The sequence below is a fragment of the Xiphophorus hellerii genome, chromosome 4 (assembly GCF_003331165.1).
Source record: "Xiphophorus hellerii strain 12219 chromosome 4, Xiphophorus_hellerii-4.1, whole genome shotgun sequence".
Classification (NCBI taxonomy): domain Eukaryota; kingdom Metazoa; phylum Chordata; class Actinopteri; order Cyprinodontiformes; family Poeciliidae; genus Xiphophorus; species Xiphophorus hellerii.
Window position 1 is genome coordinate 4,134,757 of NC_045675.1, and position 14,082 is coordinate 4,148,838.

Genomic DNA, 14,082 nt, shown 5'->3' on the forward strand with positions numbered 1-14,082 from the left:
TCGATCTGCTCTCTTTCTCTCCACGCCAAAAAAGCAAACAGTTCAGAGAAGATAAGAGAGCGCGGGCTAGCGCTGTCAGGAAGGAGGGAAGCGGAGTTACCCAAAGGCCAAATTAAGACTGTCGCTCCAAGATCAATCACAGATGATGGCTGATAAATGGCATAGATTTATGAAGTAGGAAACTATTTTCCAAACTTTTCTTGTATAACATTGGAGTCACTAATAGGCTTGTCACAATAAGCAATAAATAATTAATTGCACAATAAATTGAAACAAACTTAATAATTTCTACTTGGATGCTTTTTTCTCTACCCCAAATTGCATAATACGTCTTCAGACTGGTGCAATGGTCTTAACTAGCCTCAGTTTTGTTTAGAAACTTCATAATTCACTTTACTTGGTTTTTCTGTTTTGTTTATTTACTTTGGATATTTTAAATGTAAATTCATTCAAATTTAAAGTTTATTGAAGTTTATTGAGCTCAATGCATTATTATGCCATTATTACTGTTATATTACTTGAAAATGGGTTGAAAACAACATTATCGTTTATCGCAATAACTTCTGGGACAATTTATCGTTATTGTGACAGGCCTAGTCACTAAAGTATTTCTGATGAAAGAGAAATCAAGTGAAGACCATGAATCAAGTATGTTTGATTTTCTCTAATATATTGTAGTAATGTTTTTAATTTATGTTTTTTCATTTTTCCCACCTTCAGTCAGTCATGTAGAGTACATAAGATGTTGCAATCTTGTTTGTTGTTGCTGAACGCAACGTTATTGCAGTTTAATTGAATTCTATTTTTATAGACTTGTTGTAATTTTTCAGTTTAATTAAAAAATATATAATAGTGGTTATAAACGTTGAGCTGCAAATAGGTGAGAGTCAGCTGCATATTGAACATAATTATTATTATAGTATTCCTGATCTGAATATTTGTTTGGTAATTTTGTGAAGTCCAGTTAATGGAAACTCTTCACCTTTAGTCACGTTATGTAACAGGAGCCTTAAACTGTCTAAGAAAAGCGTGGCATTCATCAGTCATCTTGTCCTTCAGTCTGGTGGACTGTCACTCAGACGCTCACACACAAACACACACGGTTACTGAGTCACAAGTCTGCCTAATTAGGATTTATTGGCATACTTCCAACTTCAAGACTCTAAACTATTATTGATATTTTTTTGCATTACAAAACTTTAATTAATTGTTAATTTTGCTCGGGTGTCTTATAGTTCTTCTGTCAGTCAAGTCACACTTCAGAAGAGACTGTATAGAGGCAGATGTTTGATAGTTGACCCAACATATCATTGATAAAGTTGGACTTTTATCAGTGATATGATGGTACCAACACACAACTGAGATTAGAGGCAGCAAGGATTGTTTTTAGACGTTTTCCGCTTCCAGTTGGTGGCAAAACAAGTGGGAATGATCATTCAAGGCAATCTTCTCCACTGGTCCAGAATCCCTATCGGACACTCACAACAACTTTGTGAACTCATAATCTGATTTAATTTGAGGAATGTTGGCAAAACAAGAGCAAAGCAAGTTTGTTTTTTCCTAAATTAGCATTTAATAACATTCTCTTTCATAGTGTTTTTTTGAACATTTTTGTCTACTAACTTATAATTCAAGATTTAACCTCATACCATCGTTTTCCTGCTTTTGCTTTGCTTTTTATGTACATTTTGTTTAGTTGATGATATTACCAAGCTACATTGGATCTTAGGATATGTGATAGTGCTAATTAAGAGTCTGATCATATATGTTGGAATGGAAGAGGAGCACAGAGACAGAGCTGCTTCCATCAGTATTCAGTGAAGCATGAAACAATCGCGTCTCCCCATCCAGTCATGTGCTGCTCCCACACAGACGCATCCATTCACACACAAACACAGTCATGCGTTTTATTCAGCTGCTTTTGTTTTGATCGGCCCCTCCTGGGACTGGATGTGATGATGATCTGCTGTAATTGAGGAAGATGAGAGCTGAATGCAAAAGGAGAGCGGGGAGGCAGTGAAAGTGAAAAGTGCTGACGCAGATTTTTTTCAGACACTTTCTCCTACAGATTCATGACATTTTTCTTCATTTGTCTTTAAATTTCTAAAAGAGCTTTAAATTTCTTCTCATTACGGATACCCGTTCTTAAATAAGACATAAAAGACATAGAATTTCAACAGAAAAGCACAAAAATAAAAGTGTGTTTGCAATTTTGTGTTTATTTTTGTATACTTAAGATGTGTATGTAAATGCTAGCTCTCCTGTGGGAATGTGCTTTATATGCTAATGTTAATGTGTATAAGCTGTTTCGGCCCATTGTCATTAGGTTTTCATTAATCGCTTTTATGGAAATGCACAGTGGCTCCACTGCCAAGGGAGTTATTGGCCCACAGTAACGTCTCTGCTTGTCTGTGTTGCTTAGCCATTCAGATAGTTTATTGATTTCAGGAAGTATTTTTACAAAAACGATCAGTTTACTGATGGATTTAATCTTTTCCGTAGGTAATATTACATTTAAATTGATTATAATAGTGGGATGAGTCTTTTCTCCCAAGGACTCAGTTATGTTTTCATTATAAATGTTGAAAAAACACAATTTTGCAATTGCTGTTTCCATTAAATAAGAAACGCAACTAAAATTACTTGTGAAAAAGTTTATGGAATAAATTTTTAAAAAACATGCCACGCCATTACCCTCCAACCACTTCCTGTCCTAGTTGTCTTCGTACCAACATCCAGTTGTTGATTGTCTGCAAGAAAAGTGTTTTCATTGCAGCTTTGCGAAATAAACCAGAACCGACATTGGCATGTATCCAGCAAGAAGATTTATTTTTGAAATGTCAAATTGCGCAGTTTTATGGTAAATGTTTTTAACAACTAGTTGCACTTAAAAATTAAACAAAAACAGGAACTGGTGTGTTGCAAGCAGAAACATGTATCGGAGCCGAATCTGACAGGATAAACACGTTTGTGTGACCGAATCTCAGGATTCATTTTGACAGTTTCTGCTTCTAGAAGAGGAGTCGTCACGATGGGCTGGTTAACCAATCAGAAGTAGACTAAAGGTAAAATGAGAAATGTTCCTGAAAATGAATGGACTGGTTTTTGTTCTTTTAAGTAACCAAACACTAACTAAAGCAGCACCTGCTTTTGATCATATGCTTCTTAGAAGCAGTACCTTCTTTACTTTCATTTGTGACTTCAATAAGTATCATACACGAGAGGAATAGGGCCTCTTCTGGAAAAAGAAATTCTGACTTTAATCTCTGAATTTTGACTTTTTTTCTCAGAATTCATACTTTTATTTACTCATAATTATAATGTTTCCTGAGAATTCTGACGTTAATCCTGGAAGTATGAGTTTTTCACAGAATTATGACTTTAATCTTAGAATTATGACTTTTTCACAGAATTATGACTTTAATCTCAAAATTCTGACTTTTTTTTTTCCAGATTTATGACTTTAATCTGGGAATTATGACCTTCGAACAATTCAGAATCCTGAGATGAAAGTCAAAATTCTCAGAAAAAAAAAAACTCCAAGAAAAAAAGGTTTGAATTGTTTTTCTTTTTTTCTTCAGTGACCCCAGTCCTCTTCAATAGCATCACATGTTCGTTACTGGCTAATTATTCTTGATATTTATTGGCCGAAAACTGATGCCTCTACATTTCTTTACGTTTTTTGTTTACAATGCAGATGCATAAATTAGGGTTCTGTATAGGACATGTCACTTTCAGGATGTCCACGGAAGATTGTTTATGATAAAAATAAGGTGTGACTCTGCTTTCAGGCATACCTCTTATATCCTCTTTCCTTCATGAGCCAGTGTCCCGTGAAATTGGGCTCTAAATTACGAGACCGTGTGAAGGTTTTAAAAACGATCCACTCAGCTGGTAAGGACGTTGACTGGACCACAGCAGTCAGCAGTAGACAGTCCGTGGGCCTGACTTTGGCTTGGGTCTGGTCCAGCGTTGATAAAAAGACAGAATGTTTCTCTTTATCACCTCACAGAGGATGAGATTGTTGTATCAGCTTCATCACTGTCATCACTATCAGCTCCAGCCCATGACAGAGATGGTGAAGATTTTGGTGTTGAGGTTATAAATCAGAGCTGTTTGACTTGGTATGTGCTCCTCTTTCCAGTAAAATGTTGTCTTTATTTGAATAATAAGGCTCTTATCTCACTGAGTTACTGTTCTGCTGCCCACCACATTCTCTCACTATCGCCCTGTTTTGCTCTTCACACTCTCCTCTTTGTCTTTAATCATATATCCTTTCACACTCACACTCCTCATTTAGTTTTTATCTCCTACCCTGGCCCTCACCTCTCCTTGTCCCTCTTTCCCTCCACTCTAGGGAAAGTAGAGGTATTGGATTCCCAAAAACAGCTCAAGCCATCCTTTTCTTTTCATCAGACTGTTGAGTTGAGGCTAAATTTAATCAGCTGTCTCGCTATAAAGCTGTAAACATCCAGCTTAGATTGATCTGCTCTCTCGTGTTGAGGTTGTGGACTATTTCCTTCACTCCACAACCAGCTAGATTTAATCAGATCTCTAAATTTCAACAGACTTTAATGTTTTTCAATAACCATTCATTTCATTCTTGTAATAAAACAGGAACTTTGTGGTGGGAAGTATCACTTGATCAAGCTTTCTGCTTGTTTACTAGTTTGAATCCCTGAATTGTAAACATATTGTTGTTCATTTCAAAGTCAAGTTCATTTGTGTTGCAAATTTCAGCAACAAGGCAGTCCAAAGAGCTTTTTCACCATAAAAACATCATACAGTCACCATCAACAGTCATTAAGTTTTGTCAACAAAATCATCAATCAAATATGTTGGTCAATGTTGTATTTACTACTAATCAAAGGCAACTTTAAATATTTTTGGTTTTAGCCTAAAGGATGTTATCCAGTTTTTTAGAAGTTTGTTCCAGTTTTGTGGTGTATATTATAGTTTTTAGGCGATAGAAGACTGACTTTGTAACCATCTTTATGTGACTCTGAATGTTCAGATTGGAGCCAGCCAGATTTCAGGCCTGATCTCTAATTTCTAGCAGTAACAGCTGAAGTTGAGTACTGACCCTGGATCATTCCTCTATGAGTCCAAAGATGATAACTTCAGTTTTATTTCTATTGGTGTAGTTTGCTTAAAGCTGCCATTTTTAAAACGCTGCCAGAATTTAACACATAGTACAAAGTGGTTAGTTTGTACTATTTCTTTTTTAATTTAACCAAAGTCCTAGCTGCAGTTTTGAGTTTTTTCCCTGCCTGTGCCTAATGTCTTAATGTTTTTAATGCCAGTTTTGTTTTATTGAGACTTCACAGCCCATTTTATTTATTTTGGTTCTTTATTTAGTTTGGAGATATAAAATGTCTTCCAGTTCCATTGTTATGTGTTCTTTGGAAATTAAAGTTTATTTATTTTTGAGAGGGTGTACTTGCATTCATATTATATTGTTATTATAATAGAAATAGTTTCAAGATGACAATATTGTCGTTTATCAAGATAAATTCTAGGACAATTTATCGTTACTCCATCTTCCCGTCCCAGATGAAGATACGTCCTACCATTAGCTGTAACAAATATTTATTTTGGACTGAAAATTACATATTTTTGGGCTGAACTTCTGCAGGAAAGGCTGATCTGATTGGTTTAAACGTTTGCTGGGGGGCACCAGGTAGAAAAAGCCATTTGTCAGCACTATCCGCCACTCAGGCAGAAGCCTACGAGAGGTAGACAGAACTCAATTTCAGCATTAATGGAATAATACCACGGTTAATGTGCTGTCTACTGGAGCAGAACACAAGGTCAGTTCAGGGTCAAATTTTTAGAGATCTGGTCACGTGGATGCAGCACCCAATTCACAGCTACTGCTAATTTAAATGTCTGTGGTACTGCTTAATTTAAAACTAAATATTAAGTTATTCATTTATCATCTGCCATGAGGAATGGCAATAGAGAAACCTTGATGTACCAAACCTAAGTCATGTTTTAAATAAAGTTAAAGAGAAGCTTGTTAATCAATTATAATCATGTTTAAGCTCATGAATAAATGCCATTCTGGCTTTACAGCCAATAATATTATGGAGACTTTCGGAGCATTTTGGATCAAAACAAACTCATATTACTGTCATTCCTAGACTAAAGTACAATGGCTACACCACTGTACTAGATAACCTCAGATAAATTGGAGTATCTGGGATTGTGCTTAGATTATTTAATTAATTTTGAAACAATAGAAATGTTCCATTAATGAAAGATTTGTACATCAGACTGTTCTAATAAAAACTGTAAAAGTTCCCAAGTCTAAAGTTTTGGATCATAAACTTTTAAATTTTTGCTCATTCTTATTATTCTTATTCACAATAAATCAATTGCTTGATAAATTAAAACAAGCTGAACAATTTCCATTTGCATAACTTAAAGTTTCTCTTTCCTGTCTTTCTATAAAAGACTGAATGACAAAAGTCTTCAGTCTGGTGTTTTGGTCTTTTTTGAAGGATAATTTTGTTTACAGAGATTTCATCATTCATTTATTTGTTGGTTCTGTTGTTTTATTTCATTTGGATATTTAAAATGTCTTCCACTTCCAGTGTTAAATGTTTATTAAAATTGAAAGTTTATTGATCTTTGAGAATATATTCTTGCTTTGTTATGGTATTACAGTTATACTACTTGAAAATGGTCTCAAAACAATATTATTTATCACAATGACTTTGTTTAAGGTTGATTAATCTGATCATGAAGTTTGAGTTGCACTTTGTTTTGTTCACTTTTGAAGCTTTAAAATTAAGTTTCATGTAGTAATTGTGGATTTTATTTATTTTAACACCAGGGTTACTTCTTGCTCTTTGAATCCATGTTGGACTCTGTCCTGTACGCCAGAGACTGTTACTTGGCTGACGGTGGTTCAGGTAAGTGGTATAAATATTTAATGTTTGTGTTTTGTAAAATATAAATGTATATTTAATTTGTTTCTGGCTGCGATTAATGTTACATTTTAGATTCTCATTTGCTATAGAAAAAAGAAAAATATTTTGATGTAATATCTTTAAGGAGAAAAAGCAGCACTAATGACAAAACAACTTAGTTTTATGTTTTTAAATGTTGTGACAGACTTGTGGTAGGAACATTTCTAGATGGTGAAAATGGTAAATAGCCTGCACTTGTTTAACGCCTTATCAAGTCAGAGGACTCCAAAGCATGTTACACTGTTTTCATAAATCATACAATATTAGTGGTAAACTACATCAATTTCAAATTAAATTCAAAAATACTTTATTGATCCCAAAGTGAAATTAAATAATAATACATTATCCACCCCAAGTTTATTGGTCTGTACCCACACTTTTTCCGTTTAAGAAATGACAAATGCCGGGCTAATTCCCTCGTTTGTTCGTGGAGCGTGGCATTATTCATAACGACAAACTACAACGCCTAGATCAGCAATCATTGACCCAATACAAGAGAAATTTGCTTAGTCCTCTCTTGCACCTTGACAGAACTGACAGAAACCAAACTGTTTATAGAATTGCATCCAGAGAGAAAGCATATTTTTACCAAAACATTTCCAATTTCTCAGCTTTAATTTAAGTCATATTTTATACAAATCTGATAAGAAATAAGGACACCAAAACCCTTTTTGTGACAAATTCTGTCTCATTCTGAATTTTAACATTTTAGTTTTGTGGACATAGTAATGGCGCCTGAAGGTGAGCAACACTAGCTTTAGCGGTTAATGGGCAATGTCCAAGCCAGTAATATATTTTGATGGCTAAGATTAGAGAAAGAGAAAGAAATTAAAATGTAAATATAATTTATATTCAGTTGTTTAGCTAGATCGCTCTAGGTTTTGCCTCAGTAGCAGCTAGCCTTAAATATGATTGTCTACTGAATAAAAAATGGGTATTTTTAATAGTGAATATGAGGTGACATAAAAAAACTCAAGGATATTAGCTTGACACATTTGAAATTATTTTTTTTTCTTTTGTCATCACATCACTGGCACAAATGTAACGGTTTGTGTCAAATGTGACCATGCTGGGAAACGGTTCCACCTCACTGCCTTTACTGGCTCCGTGGGACATGAGAAGGTTCACACTTACACAACAACGCGCGCACACACACCCACACACACACGCCCACCCCCACACACCAATACACATGCCCCCCCACACACACAGGGGCAGCCAGAATGACAAGCACCTATAGAGACAAATGAGCATGAAAGGAAGATTGGACAGGTGAGACATGACCTGAGTGGGACAAAAGCATACAGGTCAGAGGTCAGCGTATGGTTCTTCATGACTTAAATGTTGATGGTCTGAGCTCACTGTCACTTCCTGGGTCTAATGCTCAAAGCTTCAAATGGTTAAAGGTAAGGTAGATATTATTAAAATTAGTAATCGATCGGCACACCTTTTTGATGCTTTTCTTTTCGAACCTTCCCCGACTGGGAAGCAAACTTTCCCGGCTGGGGAAGTTTGCTGTGAAAAGGAGACAGTTGAGTTTGAAAACTCAACTTCTACTTTGAAGAAGACGGCATTTCAAGACAATAGCCATGAAGAGAGCGCTGTTCAGACCCCTGTCGTAGGGAACGATTTCTCCAAATGATAAATTATTTAGCACGATAATTTATTATTTATCGTGCTAAATTTCTAATTATGGTAAGAGTTCCGATTTGTTGTTGTCAAAGTAAATTCCAATTAATGATGTTTAGCCCCCAGCCCCAAAGTGTCCATATTGTTTAGAGTATTTTTCCCACTGTTTAAGGAAAGTACAAATACATGTTAACTGATCTGAAAATATGATTAAATGTAGTTATTGTGTACATTTTAATGATACAAATCACTAATATGAGAATCAGAAATACAAACTAATTCATTTTATCGATGGATGATTTCCACTGGCAGATTTTTTTACTTAAGGAAAAAATTTATTGTTAAAAGTAAAATCTTCCAGTGGAAGTAGTACTTTTTCATCAATATTAAGGAATTATTGACTTAAAACAATCTCCTAAATATTACTGGGAATTTACTTGGAATCTAATTTTGTCTAATTTCAAGAATACCAAGATATTTACTCTATAAACTAGATAAAAATATTTGGTAAGACTTTGTGTTTTTGCAATGTAACCAAATAAAAAAATCAAGTCAAATACATACAACTAAACAAAGAGAGTTTAGTAATGAAAACACAAACTGGATCATTTCAGATTCAAAATAAATCCAACAAATGATGGAAACTTTGTCAAATCACCTATATTTACCATATTATGTGCAAAATAATAAAATGTTGCTATGTTTGTATGCAGGAAACACTGTTTGCTATGAGTGGAGATCCTCCATGTTGTATTAGTTTATCTACAAGCCACATACTGTAAAGTTGAGTGCAATGCTGAAAAAATTGCAAATCCATTAAGTCACTGTGCTGTGTTGGATTTCTCCAGTTTTATTCCAATGCGTATTTTTAGATTTGAAGTGTTTGTGCCTGTGCTGAGTTATTAGTCCAGCCCTGCAGCGTTGCTGCTATATGTGTGTTTAAGCTACATTAGAGCAGAGTTACAGCAGCTCCCCCATATTCCCCACAACATTAACTTCCCCTTCATCCTGAAATGTGTCCCCACATGCCTGGCACAGTACAGTGTCCAGGGAAAAGAGATCTGTTTTGTACTATAACCCCCCTTCCTGCACTTTCTTTTTCCTCTTTTACAGGCCACCAATGGAATGAGGGGTGGAGAGGGGCAAAGACGGCTAAAGTACAGGGTGGGGGCGAAGGGGAGTGGGGCGCTTGACAAACGGCCTGTGAGCAGCGAATCGAGAAGGACGCAGATGTCAAAGCCATGAATCTATTGATGCTACCCTTCCTCGTTTTTCCGTATTTCTGCACATTACACCCGCGTTTGGCGCTGTGTTGCTCTTGCTTTTTTACAGACGGGCCTGTCCTGATTCTGCCTACTCAGCACCTACACCTTCACCAGTCAGTCGCATCATTAGTCACTTGGATCTGTAGTCAGAAAAACATGAACTGACAAAGCTTCTGTTTGCGTGTGTTAATAATTGAGTACATTATCAGTAAACATGGTGATACTCAGGGTCAGCTAATAAGGGAGGCTATAAGTTGTCTGTCATCGTGCTTTCACACATCATGTTAGGCTCTTCACGCGTAACCAGGAATGAAAAATAAAATATCCTACATGCGTGGCTTATATTATTAAATCTTCAAAATCTGTCGAAAAGTTGGGGATTCAAAAGGATTCGAACAAAGTACTTCAGAGCCACATTTAGAGATCCAGTGATTTGATATTAATATCCGTATCTGCCCCAATATTGAAAGAAATTCTAAATCGGGCATCGTTACAATGTTCCCGATCCATAAGGGTGGATCTATTCAATCTAATTCTATGCTTTCTGCTCTGAGTGACATTATGCTTTATTATTTATTTTACAACATATTTATAATTCCTAATTGCATTTCTGGACCATTTGAAAGGAGGGTTGTTTCTGTTCATGTTTTGCATGTTTAACCAAAACCTTCTGTTGATTAAACGGAAGGTTTAATCAACTTTCTGTTTTTGTCAGTTTAAGTAAATCCAAAATTTGCTAGAAAAATCAATTTTAGGTTAATTTTGAAAATAATCTAAAAAAAAAAAATGCTTAGGAAAAAAACTTGGAAATTTTTGAGTTTCGAAAGTCAGAAATATTTAGTTTTGAAACTCTGAAATTTCAAAGATTTCCATTCTTTTTCTAGAAAATGTCCTAGACCAAGTTTATCTGTTTTTGTTCCAATGTTTTCATCAAACATATATTATTTGGTGCAGCCATATACTTCATTTATTTATTAATTTTTTTGAGAATCCAAGAAAAATATTTCTGTGGTCCAAAAACTCCTTATGTTTTTGGTTTTCCTGCATGTTTCACTATAGTCTATCATAATACGTAAAAATAACGACGTTGTATCCTGTTCCAATTCTTGTTGAAATCATTTGACTTTGTTTTGCATTCTTCCTACATTTAAATTGATTTAGTTTTGACTTATGGTCATGAAAGTAGTCAGGCCGTTGGTGTAGGCCTCAGAGTTGGCTAATGTTGCTTCACAGCAGGAATAAATTTGGCTTCAAGCATCTTGTGTCTAATCGCCAAGGATATTAGCCATTCAAGCCTTTTCACAACTGATCTGAGTATTCTGATGTGAAACTCCAATGACCAAACATTACAGTTTGCACATAATGTTCATTTTAGGTCATAAATTATTCATTTGGTAATTTACACAATGAGATTACAAAGACAAAACAATAACAAAAAACACTTATAAATTAATATTATGACATTGTCCAACACAACTTACCCAACTTTATTTTTGTGTTTTGTTTTGTTTTTTTTAGGAAACAAATAGATAAAAATCTAAAACCGAAGTGATCAGAGAGAAGTTTCAAATCTCAGAAAACTCTTGCATCTGAAATAATAAAATTATTACATAATCTGCCACTTGTTTATTTGTTTACCTATTTTTTGCTTGCATTTCTGTTTTATTTCGGAATAACTCCGCTGATGTTTTGGGTAGTATTGCAGCCATTAATTATATCTTTTGTTTGTATCTTTTTTTTCTTTAGGATTAATGTGGTTTAGCTGCTGAATTAAATCTTAGAGCAGAGTAATGCTATTATTGATTTTGTAAAGGTTTAATTTCACACTTACCCTGTAGCCTTAAGAGGATAAGAAAGAAAAGAAAGTGTTGCATTTTTCTGTCTGATTTAAAAATAAATTTTCTCTATTCTTATTTAGTATATTATGCCAAGCAAAGAATAAAGGCTAAAAAGAATCTAAGAAGTTAAGCCGCTCTGTACTTTGTTGTCCTACAGCAATGACAGAAACACACTTCCAAAGTTTTTTTTTTTATGTTAGGATGTGCAGATATTTTTCAACACAAACATAAAACGATACAAATTAATTCAACTGGTTGCAGTTTCTTTTATTTGTCCTGCCAAAATGCAGAACTAATTCATTTTAAAGTCTACCTTTATTAATGTTGTAATTTTCTGTTTCTCTATAGAATTGATTTATTACCTGGCACTAGCTGCACTCAGTTTGATTGTTAAACATATTTTTTGATTTGTCAGGAACTGATTAAAACTTTGATATTCTTCCATTTTTGTAAACTTTTTGCTTTGAACAAATTAAAATGACCTTTTTTGTTGCTTTATAGCTTGAAATATGATGTAAATCTTAGACATTTAGATCAAAAGTATATCTATATATAGAGAAAACAACTTTATAGGGTTTCATAAATGTATACACAATCTATTTTCTCTAGAAACGTGGCTCAAGAAAGTTTTTTTTTTTTTTTTTAAAGTTTATGAATTAACATAAACGATGAAAATTGAGTGGTTATAGTTTTTTTTGCAGTGCTTGGCAACATATTCCTTCTTAAGTTACAAATTTATCCAGTCAATTTAAGAGTGTATTAATCTCGGATAGTTTGTAACTTTTAGATGTTGTCTATCAGCCAGGAGAATAACGTAAATAAAAAAACAAAACATATTTTTCTTTAATTTAAATAAAAACCATGTTTCTATTTGACTATAAGAGCTCTGGTTCGCCGTATGTTGCAGTCTGAGGCAAAGCTGTTCGCCATTGTTTCCGGGATGAGCTATGCAACATAAAGTATGAAAAATTAAAGTAGGACAAAGTGGTCATCTGGCCATATTTGTGATGGATACAGTCATTACGGCGCATTCATAAAATTAATGTAAATGTCCACACCCACTGCATGCCCGACCGTTCTTTGATTGAATTTGTAAAATGGTTTGTTAGTCATTATATTTGTTGATATTAAAAAAAAAAAAAACTCATCACTGAATTGACTTTTTCAGACTAAAACTTTCCTCCCATTCCTCTAGTTATGATTAATGATCTTTTGTTTAGAATAAAATAAATATCTTAATGGATTAACTCATTGTTGTCTGGAAAGAAAGTCCAAACAACAATGACAAATTAAATCTTTAAATTATTTCATTTAAATGTGTTTTTTATTTCTGTCTTGGATTACAACAGGGGTGTCCAAATTGTGGCTCGGGTACCATTGGCGGCCCTTGAAGTGATTCTGTGTGGCCACAATTCAAGAATAGCACAGATACAGTTCACCAGTTGATGTTGATATCCTTAAAACAAAATCAGAGTGAAATTTTCACTCATCAAAAATAAAAAATAAATGTGAACAAATTAAAATAATCTTAAATTTGAAAACTTAAGAAACAGCACAAACTGTTCACATTTTAATAAACAATTTTTTTCTTTTATTTGAATTTAACACTACATAGCACCAGAAAACATCCAGTAACTTTTGGTGGTACACCATTTAATAAACCAGGCTACATAGGAGGTTTTTTTTATTTTAAATAAAAACGTTGGCAGACTAGAATACATCTAAAAAGATTCAGATTTTAGATGTATTTAAGGAAGAATAGTCTCTAGTATGGAAGAGACCAATAGGGATTCTTAAATAAGCAAACAAAAATACAGATACTTTCTGTATAGAAATCGGACTGGTACATATCATTAAAACATAGTGTATTAATTTGTTTTTAGTTTTTAGAATTGTTTTTACATTTTTCAGAACAGGTCCACTTTTGTGCCCAACGACTACTTTTAGTTTTACAGTTGTTGAGTTTTGCAAATAGTTTTGACATCCCTGGGTTTAAGAAAATGCTTTTAAACTTGAGATTTAATTGTATTTCTCTCAACTAATAGATTTTTTAGTGAAATAAAGAAATAAAGTCCTGTCATTTTTATTTCTTATTCCAGTGTATCCAGATCTTTGTACCATCAGCCTGGCAGCTGTGGGAGACGCACAGAAGCACCAAGACCGCATTGCATTCTGGGAGGATGTATATGGCTTCAATATGGCATGCATGAAGACAGCGGTGATGCCTGAGGCGGTGGTGGAAGTGGTTCAGGCGGAGACACTCATCTCTGAACCTGCTGTTGTACAGGTAAACATCCTGACAATCCAAAAATCAGAACCTCTCTGCACAGTAATAAGAAGTAAGAAAAGACCACAAGCCATTTCTCCCGCTGGCCT

The 14,082-nt window shown here is 34.4% G+C and overlaps 1 protein-coding gene across 2 annotated transcripts in view; it reads left to right on the plus strand.

Moving 5' to 3' along the window:
• Positions 1-14,082, plus strand: part of prmt3 (protein arginine methyltransferase 3) — a 52,456-nt gene that overhangs the window by 16,196 nt on the left and 22,178 nt on the right. For both annotated transcript variants that reach the window (XM_032561074.1, XM_032561075.1), the window contains 2 exons: positions 6,839-6,917; positions 13,806-13,993. In XM_032561074.1, the coding sequence (XP_032416965.1) occupies positions 6,839-6,917; positions 13,806-13,993 (267 nt within the window). The remainder of the gene's footprint in view (positions 1-6,838; positions 6,918-13,805; positions 13,994-14,082) is intronic.